The following is a 14,493-nucleotide window of genomic DNA, read 5'->3' on the forward strand; positions in this document are numbered from 1 at the left end:
TTATAGAAATAATGAAATGAAATAACAAGCACCCATGGTATGTCTATAAATAAATGCCCTCATTTTCAAATTTTCCATTTGTTTTTTGGCATTATATTTGCTATTTTCCACATTTATCTCAAGGTTATCTAAATCTTGGGAAGTTTTTCTAATTTGAGAAGGAATGGCTTGTAGTCCTTTCCCTTTTAAACTTGGGGTGAAACATGGAATGCATAATATTGCTTGTCCTTTACTACTTATGATGGTTGTGAAAATGTGATTAACAACATATCTAATCAAAATAGGGTTATGTTAGTGTGCTCACACTATGAAGTAATTTATTATTATGTTCAACAAATTTTGGACACTTATGTACTTTTGTTTTGCATATAAAGCATTTTTTTAGTAAGGATATTTTTTATCATTATGAAGGATGTGACGTCATCTACATGGGGTGTGACATCATCCCACATCGAGAAATAAATGTTATTAGTATACTCCATTTGGGTGATGTCACACTCATATATATATAACGTCACATCCTATTAATGACAAAAAGTCCTTCATTAAAAAAATATTCCATGTACAAAACAATAGTATAGAAGTGTCTAAAATTTATTGAGTACAATAATAAATTACTCTATAGTATGAGCACCCTAACATAATCCATCAAAATATAATAAAAAAACATAACTAAATTTGAAAAAATAAAAGTGTCCTTGGTTTTCCATTGCTACCTACTCCGCCAACCCACCATAGAGAGAGAGGGGGGCTATTGAAGGTGTGGGAGCATAGGAAAGTTTTTTTATTGGAAACATGCGAAAGTTTAATATTGGCAGCCTTCTTTTCATTTATTTTTCATATTTATGTTTATCTATGAAAAAGGGAACTTAGGTGGTCCATTTGGACTCAATCCTAGCCTACAAGACTCATTTTTAGCTAGCATGACTAGGTTCAGGGCACAAGCCCATCTATCAGACTATACATCCATTTGAACTCAATCCTACCCTACAAGACTCATTTGTGGCAGGTTCTAGGGCACAGGCCCATCTATCGGACTATCAATTCATTTGGATGCACACAATTTTGAGATTATGATTTGAATATCAATTTAGTAGGTTGGAATCAATTATCAAACTTGTCAATCAAATCATTGCTTTTGGAAAAATATATCTAGGCATTGCTACCACTAGAGGGTAGTACAAGTTTGTTTGTTTTTTATCCTTCTTAAGGCCTCAATAATAGATTCTTAATTGCTCATAAACAAGGTTGTATGGGCCTAAGCTTTGTTCTTTGATATGAACCATCTTTGTATAAAGTTTTTGAAGTTTAAAGAAAAATGAAGCCCAGTAGCACCATAGGAAAATAGAACTCAACATGAAAGGAACAAGAAAAATGAAGCCTACAGCTGAACTAACCCCCAAAAGGAAATGACACAAAAATAATTAACAAGGAAAGAATAAGAAGAAGATAAAATATGATAAAGGAAATCGTTATGAAATTAGAAAAGTGAAAAGAAAATCTTAGCAATAGAAAAAACTAAAGGATGGAGTTTCTATGAGGCCTAGGCTTTATGAAAACAAAATAAATCCTCACCTCAAATCCTCGTCTGGAAAGCACTTTCGACAACGAAAATCTACATAATTGATCTAAAATCAAATTCCAACAGTGGTAATAAAATTTGAAACTCAAAAAATGATAAAGATCTTGCAAATTCATGAACAGTTATTTTTAGGGTGAAATAGATGGTCAAGATAATTTGTTAAAATATACCCAATTTTTAGAGCTTAAATCTTAGTTTTTTTTCACAACCATAATGTTCAAGCTGAGATGATCGATATATAGGTTTTGCAATGCTTGAATTCCAAATTTTGATGAATTATAAGATGCTGATTTACTTATTTTGATAGGGTTGAAGCCCTATCATACCATTTTTCAAAACTAAATACTACGAGACCATTCCCTTTTGAGGTCACAATTGTTGGTTGTCATTTGATGTAAATAATATTAAGGTTATTTAAATTTTTTATTATTCTTTTAACTTTAAGAGGTGCGCAGGATTTTGTGCGTGAGTTGATATTGATTGATTTGGGTTAATTAGTTATTGACTGATTTTGGTTAGTTAGTTTGGAATAAACATAGATAATTAAATTAGGGGAGGTAGTTTAGGAGTATAAATAGGATAATGTTGGATCTAAATGGGATTTATCTTCAACAACATGCAACGTTCGGATAAAACGTGGGATATAAGCAAATATTTGACACGTGATTTTATGAGAGAGAACATAAGGAAGAAGAGATAAAAAATAGGAAAAATGTAGAGAGAGTTTTTTTTTAATGTTTACATTATTTTTTAGTCTATTTGAATAGAGGTATCCCTTCATTGTAAAAAAGTTGAATAAAATTTTGGCCGAGATTATTTCGGGGTGGATTCCCTTGCAAATCTTGAGATAGTGTATATTCTCTTAACCTTGGGATGAATTCCTTGTAGATCTTGAGAAATGGTATATTCTCTCAACTTTTTATTTTTATTTTTTTCTGATTTTATTTTATCTACATTAATTGTATCGGAGCGAGGACAGATCTAGAGAGCAAGTCAGATCCAGATCAAGTTAGATCAGAGCAACTCAGATCCAGATCAAGTCAGATATTGAGAGCAAGTTAGATCTAAGCAATCAAGCTAACATGTTAGATTTAAGCAATCAAGCTAATCTTACTCCTACTATGAATTATCGTTGGTAGAAAATTTCACTAAAGCCCTAAAGGATTTTCGAACTGAAGATGAATCAAGAGATGAATTAGAGGTTGCAGCGGTTGGAGAACAAGCTTTCTCGTGAAGAAGGTACTCACAACCACATTTATCTTGCACCAGTAATTCCACGACAAATACTGGGTGTTCATTTGAAGCATACTAAAGAAATTTACAAGCCAGATCCGTCGTGTTCTATAGAGAAACCAGATCTGTCACGTCCTATAGAACGACCACGAAATTTTGATATTAAAATCGATCTCCCAAAATTTCATGGTCAAGCGTGTTCATTGGTTGAACTTGGTGTTTTTTTTGAGCTGGACCCATTCCTGGTTAGGAATAATCCGCCCAAGCTCGTATTCAACAATTACTCTTAAAACACAGTGGCAGACATCAATCTTGAAGAAAAAGTATCGAGACACACGGTAGGACTTCATCACCAACTTTTGAGCTCGAGGTCGAGCTTCTCCCAACCCGAAGAGAATGATCCAAATAATATTAGGGCTATTTTAATTTTTTATTATTCTTTTAACTTTAAGAAGTGCGCAGGATTTTGTGAGTGAGTTGAAATTGATTGATTTGGGTTAATTTGTTATTGAATGATTTGGGATAGTTAGTTTGAAATATAAACAGATAAGGTTAAATTACGGGAGGTAGTTTAGGAGTATAAATAGAATAATGTTGGATCTAAAGGGGCTTTATCTTCTCAATAACAAGCAACTTTGGGGTAAAACGTCTGATAGAAGCAAATATTTGGCATGTGATTTTAAGAGAGAGAAAATAGGGAAGAAAGGGTAAAACATGGGATAGAAGTAAATATTTAGCACGTGATTTTAAGAGAGAGAACATAGAAAAGGAAGGGTAAAACGTGGAATAAAAGTAAATATTTGGCATGTGATTTTAAGATAGAGAAAATAGGGAAGCACAGATAAAAAATAAGAAAAGTGTGGAGAGAGTTTTATTTAATGTTTATCTTATTTTTTAGTCTATTTAATAAAAAAAGTTGATGAGTTTGAATAAAATTTGGTCTCGTGAAGAGATTATTTTGAGATGGATTCCCTCTCAGATTTTGATAGAGGGTATATTCTCTCAACCTTAGGGTGAATTCTCTCACAGACTTTGAGAAATGGTATATTCTCTCAATTTTTTATTTTTTTTTGTTTTATTTTCTCTACATTATCATTGGATGTGAATTTTGACGGATTGACGTGTGTCACAGCATTTTACATTTAAGGTTGAAACCTTATTTAAACTTTTTACTTCGACTTTTAAACGAATTCAAATCATTTTCAACATTTTACTTGGATTTAGGGGTGGCAATGGACCTGGACCTGCTAGGTATACCTGACACGGGTCGGGTATGGGTCTAGCATTTGGACCCAACGGGTTGGGTCTGGGCCCAAAACTTGGATCCGAACACTATATAGGTCCGGGTCTGGGTCCAGCTGGACCCGACCCATACCTGTAAACAGTTGGAGATCAAATACTTGACTTAAGCCCTATTCATTTGGGTGTATTAAAGATCGTATATAATTAGAACTAGTTTATCTTTAGCTATTAAACGACAAGTCACACGACTTGAAATCAAGAGCGGGTGATTGTGATCTTGTTACTAATAATATGGGTATATGACGGTAAAAAAGGGCAAAAATAAAAAAGAAACAAAGAAGCTCACAATGAAGGTGACAATGGACCCGAGACCTGAAATATATAGGTATAGATTCAATTTTTGGACCCGAATCTATTCGAATCTGGTTCCAAATCCAACCGGACCTAACCCATTCCCGACCAGTTTCCACCCCTACCTGGATCTTGCAGCCTCTCATGGTTATCTACTAAGGGTCATAAATGAAATTGATAGAGAGAGAGAGGATTTGTAACGAGAGCATTGTTGAGTATGTGATTTTAAATTTAGGGTTAAAAGCAAAAACAATATAAGATCAAAGTCTACGATTTTATTCTCACCTTAAAAAAAAAAAAAAAAATGAAGATAATTGGTTTCAACGGCTTTTTGTAATTTTGTTATCGATCAACTAAAAACAATGTGCGATGGATGATAAAGCACTTAAAAATTGAAGCAGACTTTATGGCCTGCAACAGCCATCACATGAAGGCCTTAATTTCTCCCCAACTGCCACCCCTCCACCCTTAACTCTCTTTCTCTCTCTCTCATCTGCACAACCCCTTTATAAATCACTCCACCTCTCATCTCCCAATGTGAACCTCCATTTTCCTTCTCTCTCTCTCTCTCTAGATCAGTAACAGGGTGTAGGGTTTTGGGTACTCTCTCATCAACCATGGCATCTGACAACCACTCTGTGGTAACCATCAAGAGGAAGTCCACCATAAAACCAGACAAGAAGGCAGAGAGAGAAACCATCCCATTAGTAACCTTCGACCTCCCCTATGTGACTTTTTTCTATAACCAAAAACTCCTCCTATTCAAAGATTTTGATAAGAGAGAAAATGGAGAAAGAAAAGAGCCCATCAGCAATGGCTTCGAGGAGAGAGAGAAAGATGAAGATGAGGGAAATGGGAAGGAACCCAACACCACAAATGGGGGGTTTGAGGAGAGAGAAAGCGGAGGAGAGAGAAAGAAGCCTGCTGAGATTTGGTTTGAGGAGAGAGTGGAGGGATTGAAAAAGAAGTTGAGAGACGTTTTGGGTTACTTTTTTCCTCTTTCAGGGAGGCTTAAGAAAGCTGAGGATGGGGCTTTGGAGATTGAGTGCAATGATGAAGGGGTGGAGTTTGTTGAGGCTTTGGGTGAAGGGATAGGGATTGAGGATCTCTCTAAACCAGAGGCTTCTCCACTTCTTAAACTCATTGTTCCTTACACTGGGGTCTTCAATTTTCAGGGATTCACCCTGCCATTGCTGTCTGTTCAGGTAACTTTCCTTGTTTCTCTCTCTACCTCTCTCTCTCTCTATTGATGTTTGTCTCAGCAAGTTACATACCTCTCTCTTAAGAGATTTCTCTCTCTAGATGTTATCTTCTCTCTTATTTTTCTTAAAAATTAAGGCCAGGGGCCCTCTCTCTCTCTCTAGATCCCAAGAATAGACTGTGAGTCTCTCTCTCTCTAATTCCCAAGAATAGATGGAGACGCAGGACCCTTTTTCTCTCTCCTCTTCATGACACCGTCTTTAATGGTGTTCATTGTTAGGTGTCGCTAAACTCATTACTAGTTATTGTCATACCAGTATTTCAATTCCCATCTACGTGTTACTTTTTCTATAAGGACTAAGTTTTATGAAAATAAAGTAAAGTCTTGGTTCGAATTCTCATCGGATAGCATTTTGGGTATTCGAAATCATTTTTCAACACCGATCGTGAAATTTAAAGTTACAAAATAATATAGATCTTGTCGATTTGTGAACACTTATTTTTAGGATGAAATGAATAGGCTAGATAATTTGTAACAATGTGCACTATTTTAAGTACTTAAAATCCTGTTTTTTTCACGATTATGATGATCAAAGCCGAGATGAAAGTTTTTCGATACAAGAATTGCAATTTTCGGTGAATTTTGAGTTGAGGCTTTGATTATAGGCCCTATCAAACTATTTTCCTTATCGTTATTGCTTGCTTGCTTAGTCATGGTAACTCAAATTGCTAAAGTTAACAAGGCATATGCACATGCTATCCTAAATTACTGAAAATCCATTTAAACGACATTAAAAAAAATCAATCAGGGAAAAAAAGAACCAAAAATGTAAACCTTGAAATTTGCCCCACATTTAGATGGAGATGGGATTTTTGGTGACACTGGATATTTTTGGAGAGATTTTTTTAAATACAATTAAAAAAAGATGTCTAAGTTTTTACTCTCAAAGACTACTATTGTCCAATTTTGTAAAGTGTAGACACAAATGTATAATGTAACACGTGGAGAAAACCATATTGGCACATGTTTGTAAACCATAATGGCACATGTTTGTAAACCATAATGGCACATGTTTGTCTTACATAGCATGTATCATATCCCCAGATATGGTTAAGATCAATGTTTTGAAAAATGAAAATCCAGATAGGAACGATCAAAATTGTTAGGATCAATGGGTGGTTGATCCATATCTATAATATCAATAGATTTTAACCTATTTTCAAATTTTTTTATTTTTTTTCCCAATTTGGTCCATATATATCACCTGATTCAGCGGATTTAGATCACTTAGAACGACAGGCTAATCCAAAACCCAATTCCAGATTTTAAAACCTGTTGAGATAGACACATTTTGCTCAACCTGTTGATTAAACTATTTTAAAAAAGAAAAAAAAAAAAGAAAAAAAAAGGTAAATCTCTCCTTCAATGTCTTCGCCATCTTAGTTTTATTACAACCTTTAAAGTTTCAACTAGAAACTAGAACTATAGGCCCTGCTTCTCCCAATTTCCATCACATTTTCAATTTTTCCATCAAAATATGTCAATTTCTATTGAATTTCCACTTATTTTACATATGGATAGAGAGAATTGTCGGTCTGGGCCCCCAATAAGAACAGTAGCCTAAATGCTTGGGACCCACAATCCAGAGGTTCCTAGAGTTAAGTCTATATACTGTCAATTATGTCCCACATGTTCCTCCCTTGGACGGTCGGTCTGGATTGTGTGGACAGTTGAGATTTGATGGGATAATGCAGCTCAATTGATGGTCCGGATTTTGTGTCATTTGAAAGGACGGTTGAGATATAATGATTTTCTTTCTGACCATGAGATCTCGAGATGTGAAGTTGACACGGTTGTCAGTTTGTTCGTGTACTTCAAAGCTCAAACTCTGGTTTGGACTGTTGATATATGTTTAATGCTTATTTTCGATTGTTTTCTTTTTGTATCTTCAAAATATTAAGTCTCTTCGATATTTCAAACTTTTGTGTGTTTAGGGGTCACAACGGGTCTAGTCCGGGTTCAACAGGCCTCGAACAAAATTTATGGGTCCTTGACCCGGTCCCTAACCTAGACTAGTATTTTTAAATATTATGTTAAATATATATGTATTATTTAAATATTAATAGTTATATTTATTAAAATATTATTCAAATAGCCTATTTCAAACTAGTTGCGGGTACATTAAGTTGGTAAAAACCTTGAACGATGTAATGAGTGAGTGATGTAACTGATTTTCATTCATCAATAATGAATGATAACATATGCCAAATAAAAAAAAATGGTAAAAACAATAAAATCTTGATTTATTATGATTCTGATACCTATATACCTTTCTAGTACATCAAAAGGATTTTCTGAGATCAGATCTCGGTGTGGGTGTGGGTCAGGTCCAGGTTGAGTCGACCGAGAACCGACCCGATTAGCTCCATACGCGGATCTGGATTAGGTCCAAGGGACCCGGATCAAGGTAAGAGGAACAAGTATCCGAATCTCAAATATCTCTCGTACAAATCCGCAAAAAGAGAGATATACACCGCTTTATACTTGCGTGAACAATTTAAATGCAAACATTTGATGGTCCCATAGAACCAAACGATCATACTGGTCCATCATTCAAATCGACCCCTTTCGGGTTGGTGAGGGACCAAAAAATGCTTCATGTTAGTCTCCTCCAAACCAAAATCAGTCTCCTCTAAAAATGATTTGAAGTAGATATTTCCAGGTCTACCCTGCCTAAAGCAAATGTGAATGGTCCCTCATAAAATCATTGGTTGTGGTCCTTTGGACCATTAAATATTCTTCCCAAATTTAATGGGGACCTCATCTTCACTAAGCTACCTAAAAAAAAGAAAACTATGAGGAGAGCATTTAAACTCTTTTGTAATCATAAAACACCCAAAGTATAAATAGATAGATACTTGATTCAATTAAGTGTGGGTGGACCTAAAATTTTGGGCACCTACTTCTTTGGCTCTTTCCTAGAAAAGGTAAAAATATATGATATATTCCATTGATAATTTGATTTTGTTTTACTTTTTAAAAAAATCCAAAAAGTAAAAACTATGTTTTCAAAAAAAAAAAAGCATAAAATCTCAAAAAAATGGACTTTTTAAGCAATTTACCTCCAACCTAACTTTTCCTAGTAACTTTTTTTCAAAACAATGTTTCCTAGCAAATACCTCCAACTAAAAAAAAAAAACTAAAATACCACTCCCTTACCTCACACGTTGACAATGGCGGTCCAGTGTTTGGAAGAGGCGGTCCAGTGCTTGTCACTGATTTGGAATGGTCAGGCATTACATTATGGCGGTCTGGAGTTTGGAAGAGGCGGTCCGGCATTTGTTTGTAGATTAATGAGCGATCGGGCATTTGTGAGCTACGGTCCGGTAAAATTGAAAATTGTGTCTCGAATAGGTGGCCCCAACAGTGTAAAGTTCTGGTCCGGCAGAATGGATGGGTCCGGCAATATACAACCGTGGTCCGGAGTTTCCTTTTATTGGGATCCGAAAATGATTTGTTATGAACAGGAATGGTATTTTCGCCAAAAAAATGAACTTTTAGTATTGGGGGTATTTGCTATAAAACTTCATTTTTGAGAAAAAATATGCTAAGAAAATTTAGGGTGGGTAAAGTGCCTAGAAAGTCTATTTTTGTGGGTTTTATGCAATTTTTTCAAAAAAAACTTATTTACCAAAAAAAAAAAAACTTCTTCTAAAGATGGTAATAGGTCCATAATAACTCCAAACATTGAGAAATTTACTTTCTAGTTTAAAATTTTGCTTGTCTTGGAATGGTATTTTTTATTATCTTTATTTGGTGAATTTTTTGGAAATTAAATCCTGAAAACTTATTGCTATTAATTCTAATAACCTGTAACCCAAAAAAAGTCTGTTTATCATTGAAAAGAGCCTGTCAATTTGGATTGGGGAAAGTGTGCTTATATATAGAGTACAGGGTTCACGTGTGGATCTCCTAAAAAAAATTTAGCTAGTGATCAGGTGACCAAGCTCAGAGATGGAATGGCCCTTGGGTGTGCCTTCAACCATGCTGTACTGGATGGCAACTCAACATGGCACTTCATGAGCTCATGGGCTGAGCTCTCAAATGGCTATCCCACCCCCTCTCTCCTTCCCTTCCATGACCGGACCCAGTCGAGGGACACACGTTTGAAGCTCGACATCCCGGACCTGAACTCTATCAGTCCACATGAAAATGGCAAGCCACCAGAGAACGACGACAATGATAACAACAGAGGTCATATGAGGGAGAGAATTTTTCACTTTTCTGGAGATGCTGTGGAAGCCATAAAGTCTCAAACCAACGAGGCTCGTGATCCTGGTGCCCCTTCGAAGCCTTTGTCGGCTTTCCAATCTTTGTCTGCACACGTGTGGAAGGCTGTTTCTAAGGCAAGGGGCCTCCAGCCTGGTGATGTGTCTATCTTCACTGTGTTTGTCGATTGCAGGAAGAGGATCGATCCACCGATGACGGATTCCTATTTTGGCAACTTAATCCAAGGGATTTACAGTCCTCTCACGTGTGATGCTTTACTAGAAGGGCCTGTACAGCTCGGAGCCGAGACATTGCAACGTCTGATAGACTCACACACCAGCAAAGCCATTTCTCAGAAATGTGAGGAGTGGGAGAAGGAGCCGAAACTCTACAACTTTAGGGACGCCGGGATGAACTGTGTGGCCGTCGGCAGCTCGCCGAGGTTTAGGGTCTATGAGGTGGACTTCGGGTGGGGCGGGCCCATGCACGTGCGAAGTGGGTCCAACAACAAATTTGATGGTATGGTGTATTTGTATGGTGGGAGTGATGGGGCCCGGAGTGTGGATGTGGAGATAACACTAGAGGAGAAGGCCATGGAGAGGCTTGAGGAGGACCCCAAGTTCCTCTTGGGCATCTCTTGAAGAATTTCGAATTTGAAATGGGGTTATTTCAAATTTTGAATTTCTCTTAGGTTGTGCTTTGGGATTTTAGATTTGGTATGGAGGGGTCAATTGAAATGGGAGCTTAGGAGGAGTTACATTGTAATTTTGGGAAATATCAGTTGTTATTTTGTTGTGTTTCTTTTCAAGGGTGTCTTTTTTATTTGTGAAAAACATGGATTTCTTTGGAGGTTCAAGTCAGTTATTTTGTGTATGCAATTTATTGACATTGTTCCTTTCAGTTTATGTTATTTATTTATTTTTTATTTTTATTTTTCCTATTTGTTATGTCTTTATTATCAGCTTTATTGAGCACCACGTGATGCATTTGTATGTACGCCCTCCTAGTGGGGAGTTATTATTTATGTGATTTGAAGATAGATGTTTGGCATGGTAAAATGTTTTTTTTTATTCATTTTGGTATTGTTCTCTCGCTGAAAATGAAGCCATAAGATACTACACTCCCTCGGGAGTACACTGTTTATTTACTCTATTAGGATTAATTTTACGACCTCAGATTTGGGAATATAACCTCTTTAACCCATAGAATGACTGAATTAAAAAAAAAAAAAAAAAGAAAGATAACTGCACCCTTTATGAATTTGAAAAAAAATAATGTCAAAATTGAGTAGAGACCGTCCAATTTTAAAAAAGTAACATATCAGTATCAAAATCCTGAAATTTCAAATATTTTCTTTTGACAATAATCATCTAGTGATTCTTAGGTAGTTTCCAAATTTTCAAATTGAAAAAATCTCCTAGGTAGGTCTTCTTACTGAGGGAGGAACTGTAAAGTATGCTCCGCAGGAGTATAGCATAACTGCTCCAAAATGAAAATGATAGAATAATATATGCACATGACAATTAGTTTGCTTAATTGACAAATGTCATCTCTGTCATATATGATATTCAGCCAATTAGTTTGCTTACCAGCTTCTACAAAATAATTCTAGAAGTTCTAGTAGAGAGGCTAAAAGTAGTGCTTCCCTCATTAATTTCTAGCCCTCGGCCTTTTTGAATAACAAAATAACAAAATAATAACGGATAGCATTGCACAAGAATGTGTTGACTTGAAAGTTTGTAGTAAGGAGCCAGATATACTACTAAAGCTAGACATGGAGAAGGCTTATAATAAAGTGTAGCGGCATATCCTAATGGAAGTGATGAGATGCATATGTTTTGGAATAAAATGGAGAAATTGGATATGGGGTTGCTTATCAAGTACCAATTTCTCAGTCTTTGTTAATGTATTGCCTAAGGGATTCTTTCAGGTAACCAAAGGGATAAGACAGGGTGATCCTTTATCCCCATTTCTTTTTACATTGATTGTTATGGTTTTTAGCTTGATGATTTCTAAGGTTGAAAAATTAGGCAGATTTAATGGCTTGAAGGCCTCGAACGATGATCTCTCCCTCTCTCGCATCTTCAGTACACCAATGAAAAGATCATTTTTGGCAATGCAGACGAACAAGTGAGGTACGTCAACAATTTCCTTAGATCCTGTAAGTTAGGTTCGGGCTTAAAAGCTAGTTTTAAGAAAACTTCAATGTTGGAGTGGGCTGCTCTGATTCTAGTTTGCATTCACTTGCCACATTAGTTGGCTGCAAAGTGCATTATTTTCCCATTAAGTACCTGGGATAGCTAGTTTTAGACTCTAGATTGCAAGTAAAACTTGATTTGTGGAAAGCAGAAGAGTTACACTGATTAAATCCTCTCTTGTTAACCTCCCTATTTATTCGATGTCATTGTTAAGTATGTCGCCAATGGTGTGCAAATAGGTTAAGCTAATGAGGAATTTTCACGTAAATAAACTCCTTAAAGTGATTAGGTGTGAGAGTTTTTTTACACTATTTGGTCCTAGTGCATATTTTCACACCAATTGACAGCCAATTGGGGTGAAAACAATCTCACCCCATACCAAACATGTCCACCTGAGAAAGTACATTTCAACATGTTTAAGAAAGAAGAAAGCTAGGCAGAACAAATTGAAACTGAGACACTAGATCCTTAAATTGAAACATAGACCCTAGAGAAACAACACTTCATAAATTTTCTTTTATCTTCAATTCTTCGGGGGCCAAAGGAGAATAACTGCCTAGGTCACAAGTATGATTTATAGAGCTAGAGCCCGAAACCCGAAACAAGAAGCACTATCATCAATGAAACCTTCAACTGTTGAGCTATGGTGTGCTCTGGATCACTAATGGGATCAGATGGTTGGGTTCTTTGCAAACAAATGGTCGATTTTTTGTTGCAAGAAAGGGCAGGGAAAATTGATGAGCTTCTTTGAGAAAGGGGGAAAATGGAATGGAAAATGATGGAAAGGGAGGAAGGATAACAGAAGTGGCGGTGTTTCTTTGTGAGAAAGGATAAAGAAATGTTAAAGGTCAGTTTTTGCCTGTAAGAATCGAGAGAGAAAGGAAGACAAAGAGAGGGGAGGAAAGAGAAGGCGAACCCGAAGGCACAAAGCTCATTTATTCGGAAGATATCTTCAATCCAACTATTTTTTTATTTTATTTTTTTTGTAATGAGCATATCCATGTTTTGAGCCATGTTGAACGTAGGAAAAATCCAAATACGGTCCCCCAAAAAGAGCCAAATGGATTTTCATGACTCGTATCCTAGAGATGCAAAATGGGCGTTTGTATATGTGTAAACATCCAGTTTGGAAATAACTTTTTCCTCTGAATTTCTTTATCTCAAGGAGTAGAAATATCCCTTGAAATCCATAGAGAAATCATTAGATTAGCCTAATACACCATAGTCCTCAGTGAACCAAAGTCATGCCTAATCCATAGTCTAACCTAGAAATAATCCAAAATATCCCAAATCCAGAACTTCCAAGATCTGGTTTGAACCCGGATCCGATGTATTCCCCAATAAAAGGTAATTGTCTTTGGTCACATGAGAAACCTCGCTCACACAAATGGAGGGACCCCTCTCTTTCAAAGCTACAACTTCCATGGGTTGGGTTGCAAGCCGTGGTATCCAAAATTGCTTACTAGAAGTTCCAAAATGTTAAGTTACCATAAAACTTTTAGTTATCAGAACCGCTCTACTAAATTGGGAATTTTGGCTTCCAAAGCCCCAAAAAAATTTGGTTACTTAACTCTCCTTTAGTTTCATGAAACCTTCACTCTGGCTTTACAAACCCTAATCTTACCTTAGATCTTCCAAAACTATACTATTTTTTTATAATCCTAGTTAGGCCCAAATGCATAGGAAACACTAGGTTTGTATGTAACCCTAGGTTTTTAATCTCTTGATCCATTTGCTATCCAATATTCGATTTTTTAAATTCAAGTTTCATTTAAGTTTCTCACTAAGTTGGAAAAGGATAACACACTATATTAACTCCTACCTGACCAATCAAAGTCTGATATGTATGAGATTGTATACAAACTTAATATTTAAGAGAGTCCAAAAAGGTGGGTCCCGTCAAATTCAGATATACAAAAAACCAACCTTAAAAGTCTTATTATTTGCAATCTATCTCGGCCCAGCTTAAATAGTGTGAAATTCGAAAAAAAGCATAAACAAGAATGAAATAAAAAAAACAAAAACAAAAAGGTGGGGTTTCTATAGGGTTGCAACCTTAAATTTGGAGGGGGTGTCTACACACAAATTGCATTAGTTCAATTTAGGCTCCTGAGTGCTACTCCAGTGGGCCCAATTTGGTATGTCATTCTTTAGTTGTTTCCTTGTTTATTACCTTATACTCCTCCGTGCTTTTATTTGATTTTAGTCCTGTTAGATGTGTTTTAATCCAATTTCATTAGAATCATACAAAAATATTAGTTTTATTTAGATTCTAAGTGCGATCTATCTAGTGGAGTTGACAATATATATAGGAGAGAATAGAATTGATTCGTTATGAATTGTGTAGGGTTCTTGAGAACACCTCGCTTGTGGAACTAGGAATAAAAAATATCAAGATTCCACCCAAGATTTTGTAC

At 36.0% G+C, this 14,493-nt stretch overlaps 1 protein-coding gene across 1 annotated transcript; it reads left to right on the forward strand.

Moving 5' to 3' along the window:
* Positions 1-4,947: 4,947 nt before the first annotated feature.
* On the forward strand, positions 4,948-10,936 carry PEL3 (HXXXD-type acyl-transferase family protein). The gene is made up of 2 exons (XM_006827503.4): positions 4,948-5,613; positions 9,608-10,936. The coding sequence occupies exons 1-2, from the start codon at positions 5,026-5,028 to the stop codon at positions 10,517-10,519; spliced, it is 1,500 nt and encodes a 499-aa protein (XP_006827566.1). The 5' UTR covers positions 4,948-5,025; the 3' UTR covers positions 10,520-10,936.
* Positions 10,937-14,493: the final 3,557 nt, after the last annotated feature.

This window comes from Amborella trichopoda, chromosome 7 (assembly GCF_054954075.1).
Source record: "Amborella trichopoda isolate Santa Cruz 75 chromosome 7, AtrichopodaSantaCruz75HAP2 v2.0, whole genome shotgun sequence".
Classification (NCBI taxonomy): Eukaryota; Viridiplantae; Streptophyta; class Magnoliopsida; order Amborellales; family Amborellaceae; genus Amborella; species Amborella trichopoda.

Excerpts from the sequence above, each read along its gene's own strand:
- PEL3 (XM_006827503.4), top strand. The coding sequence starts at position 5,026 with ATGGCATCTGACAACCACTCTGTGGTAACCATCAAGAGGAAGTCCACC. Across the intron at positions 5,614-9,607 it reads TGCCATTGCTGTCTGTTCAG|GTGACCAAGCTCAGAGATGG; the intron begins GTAACTTTCCTT and ends GCTAGTGATCAG.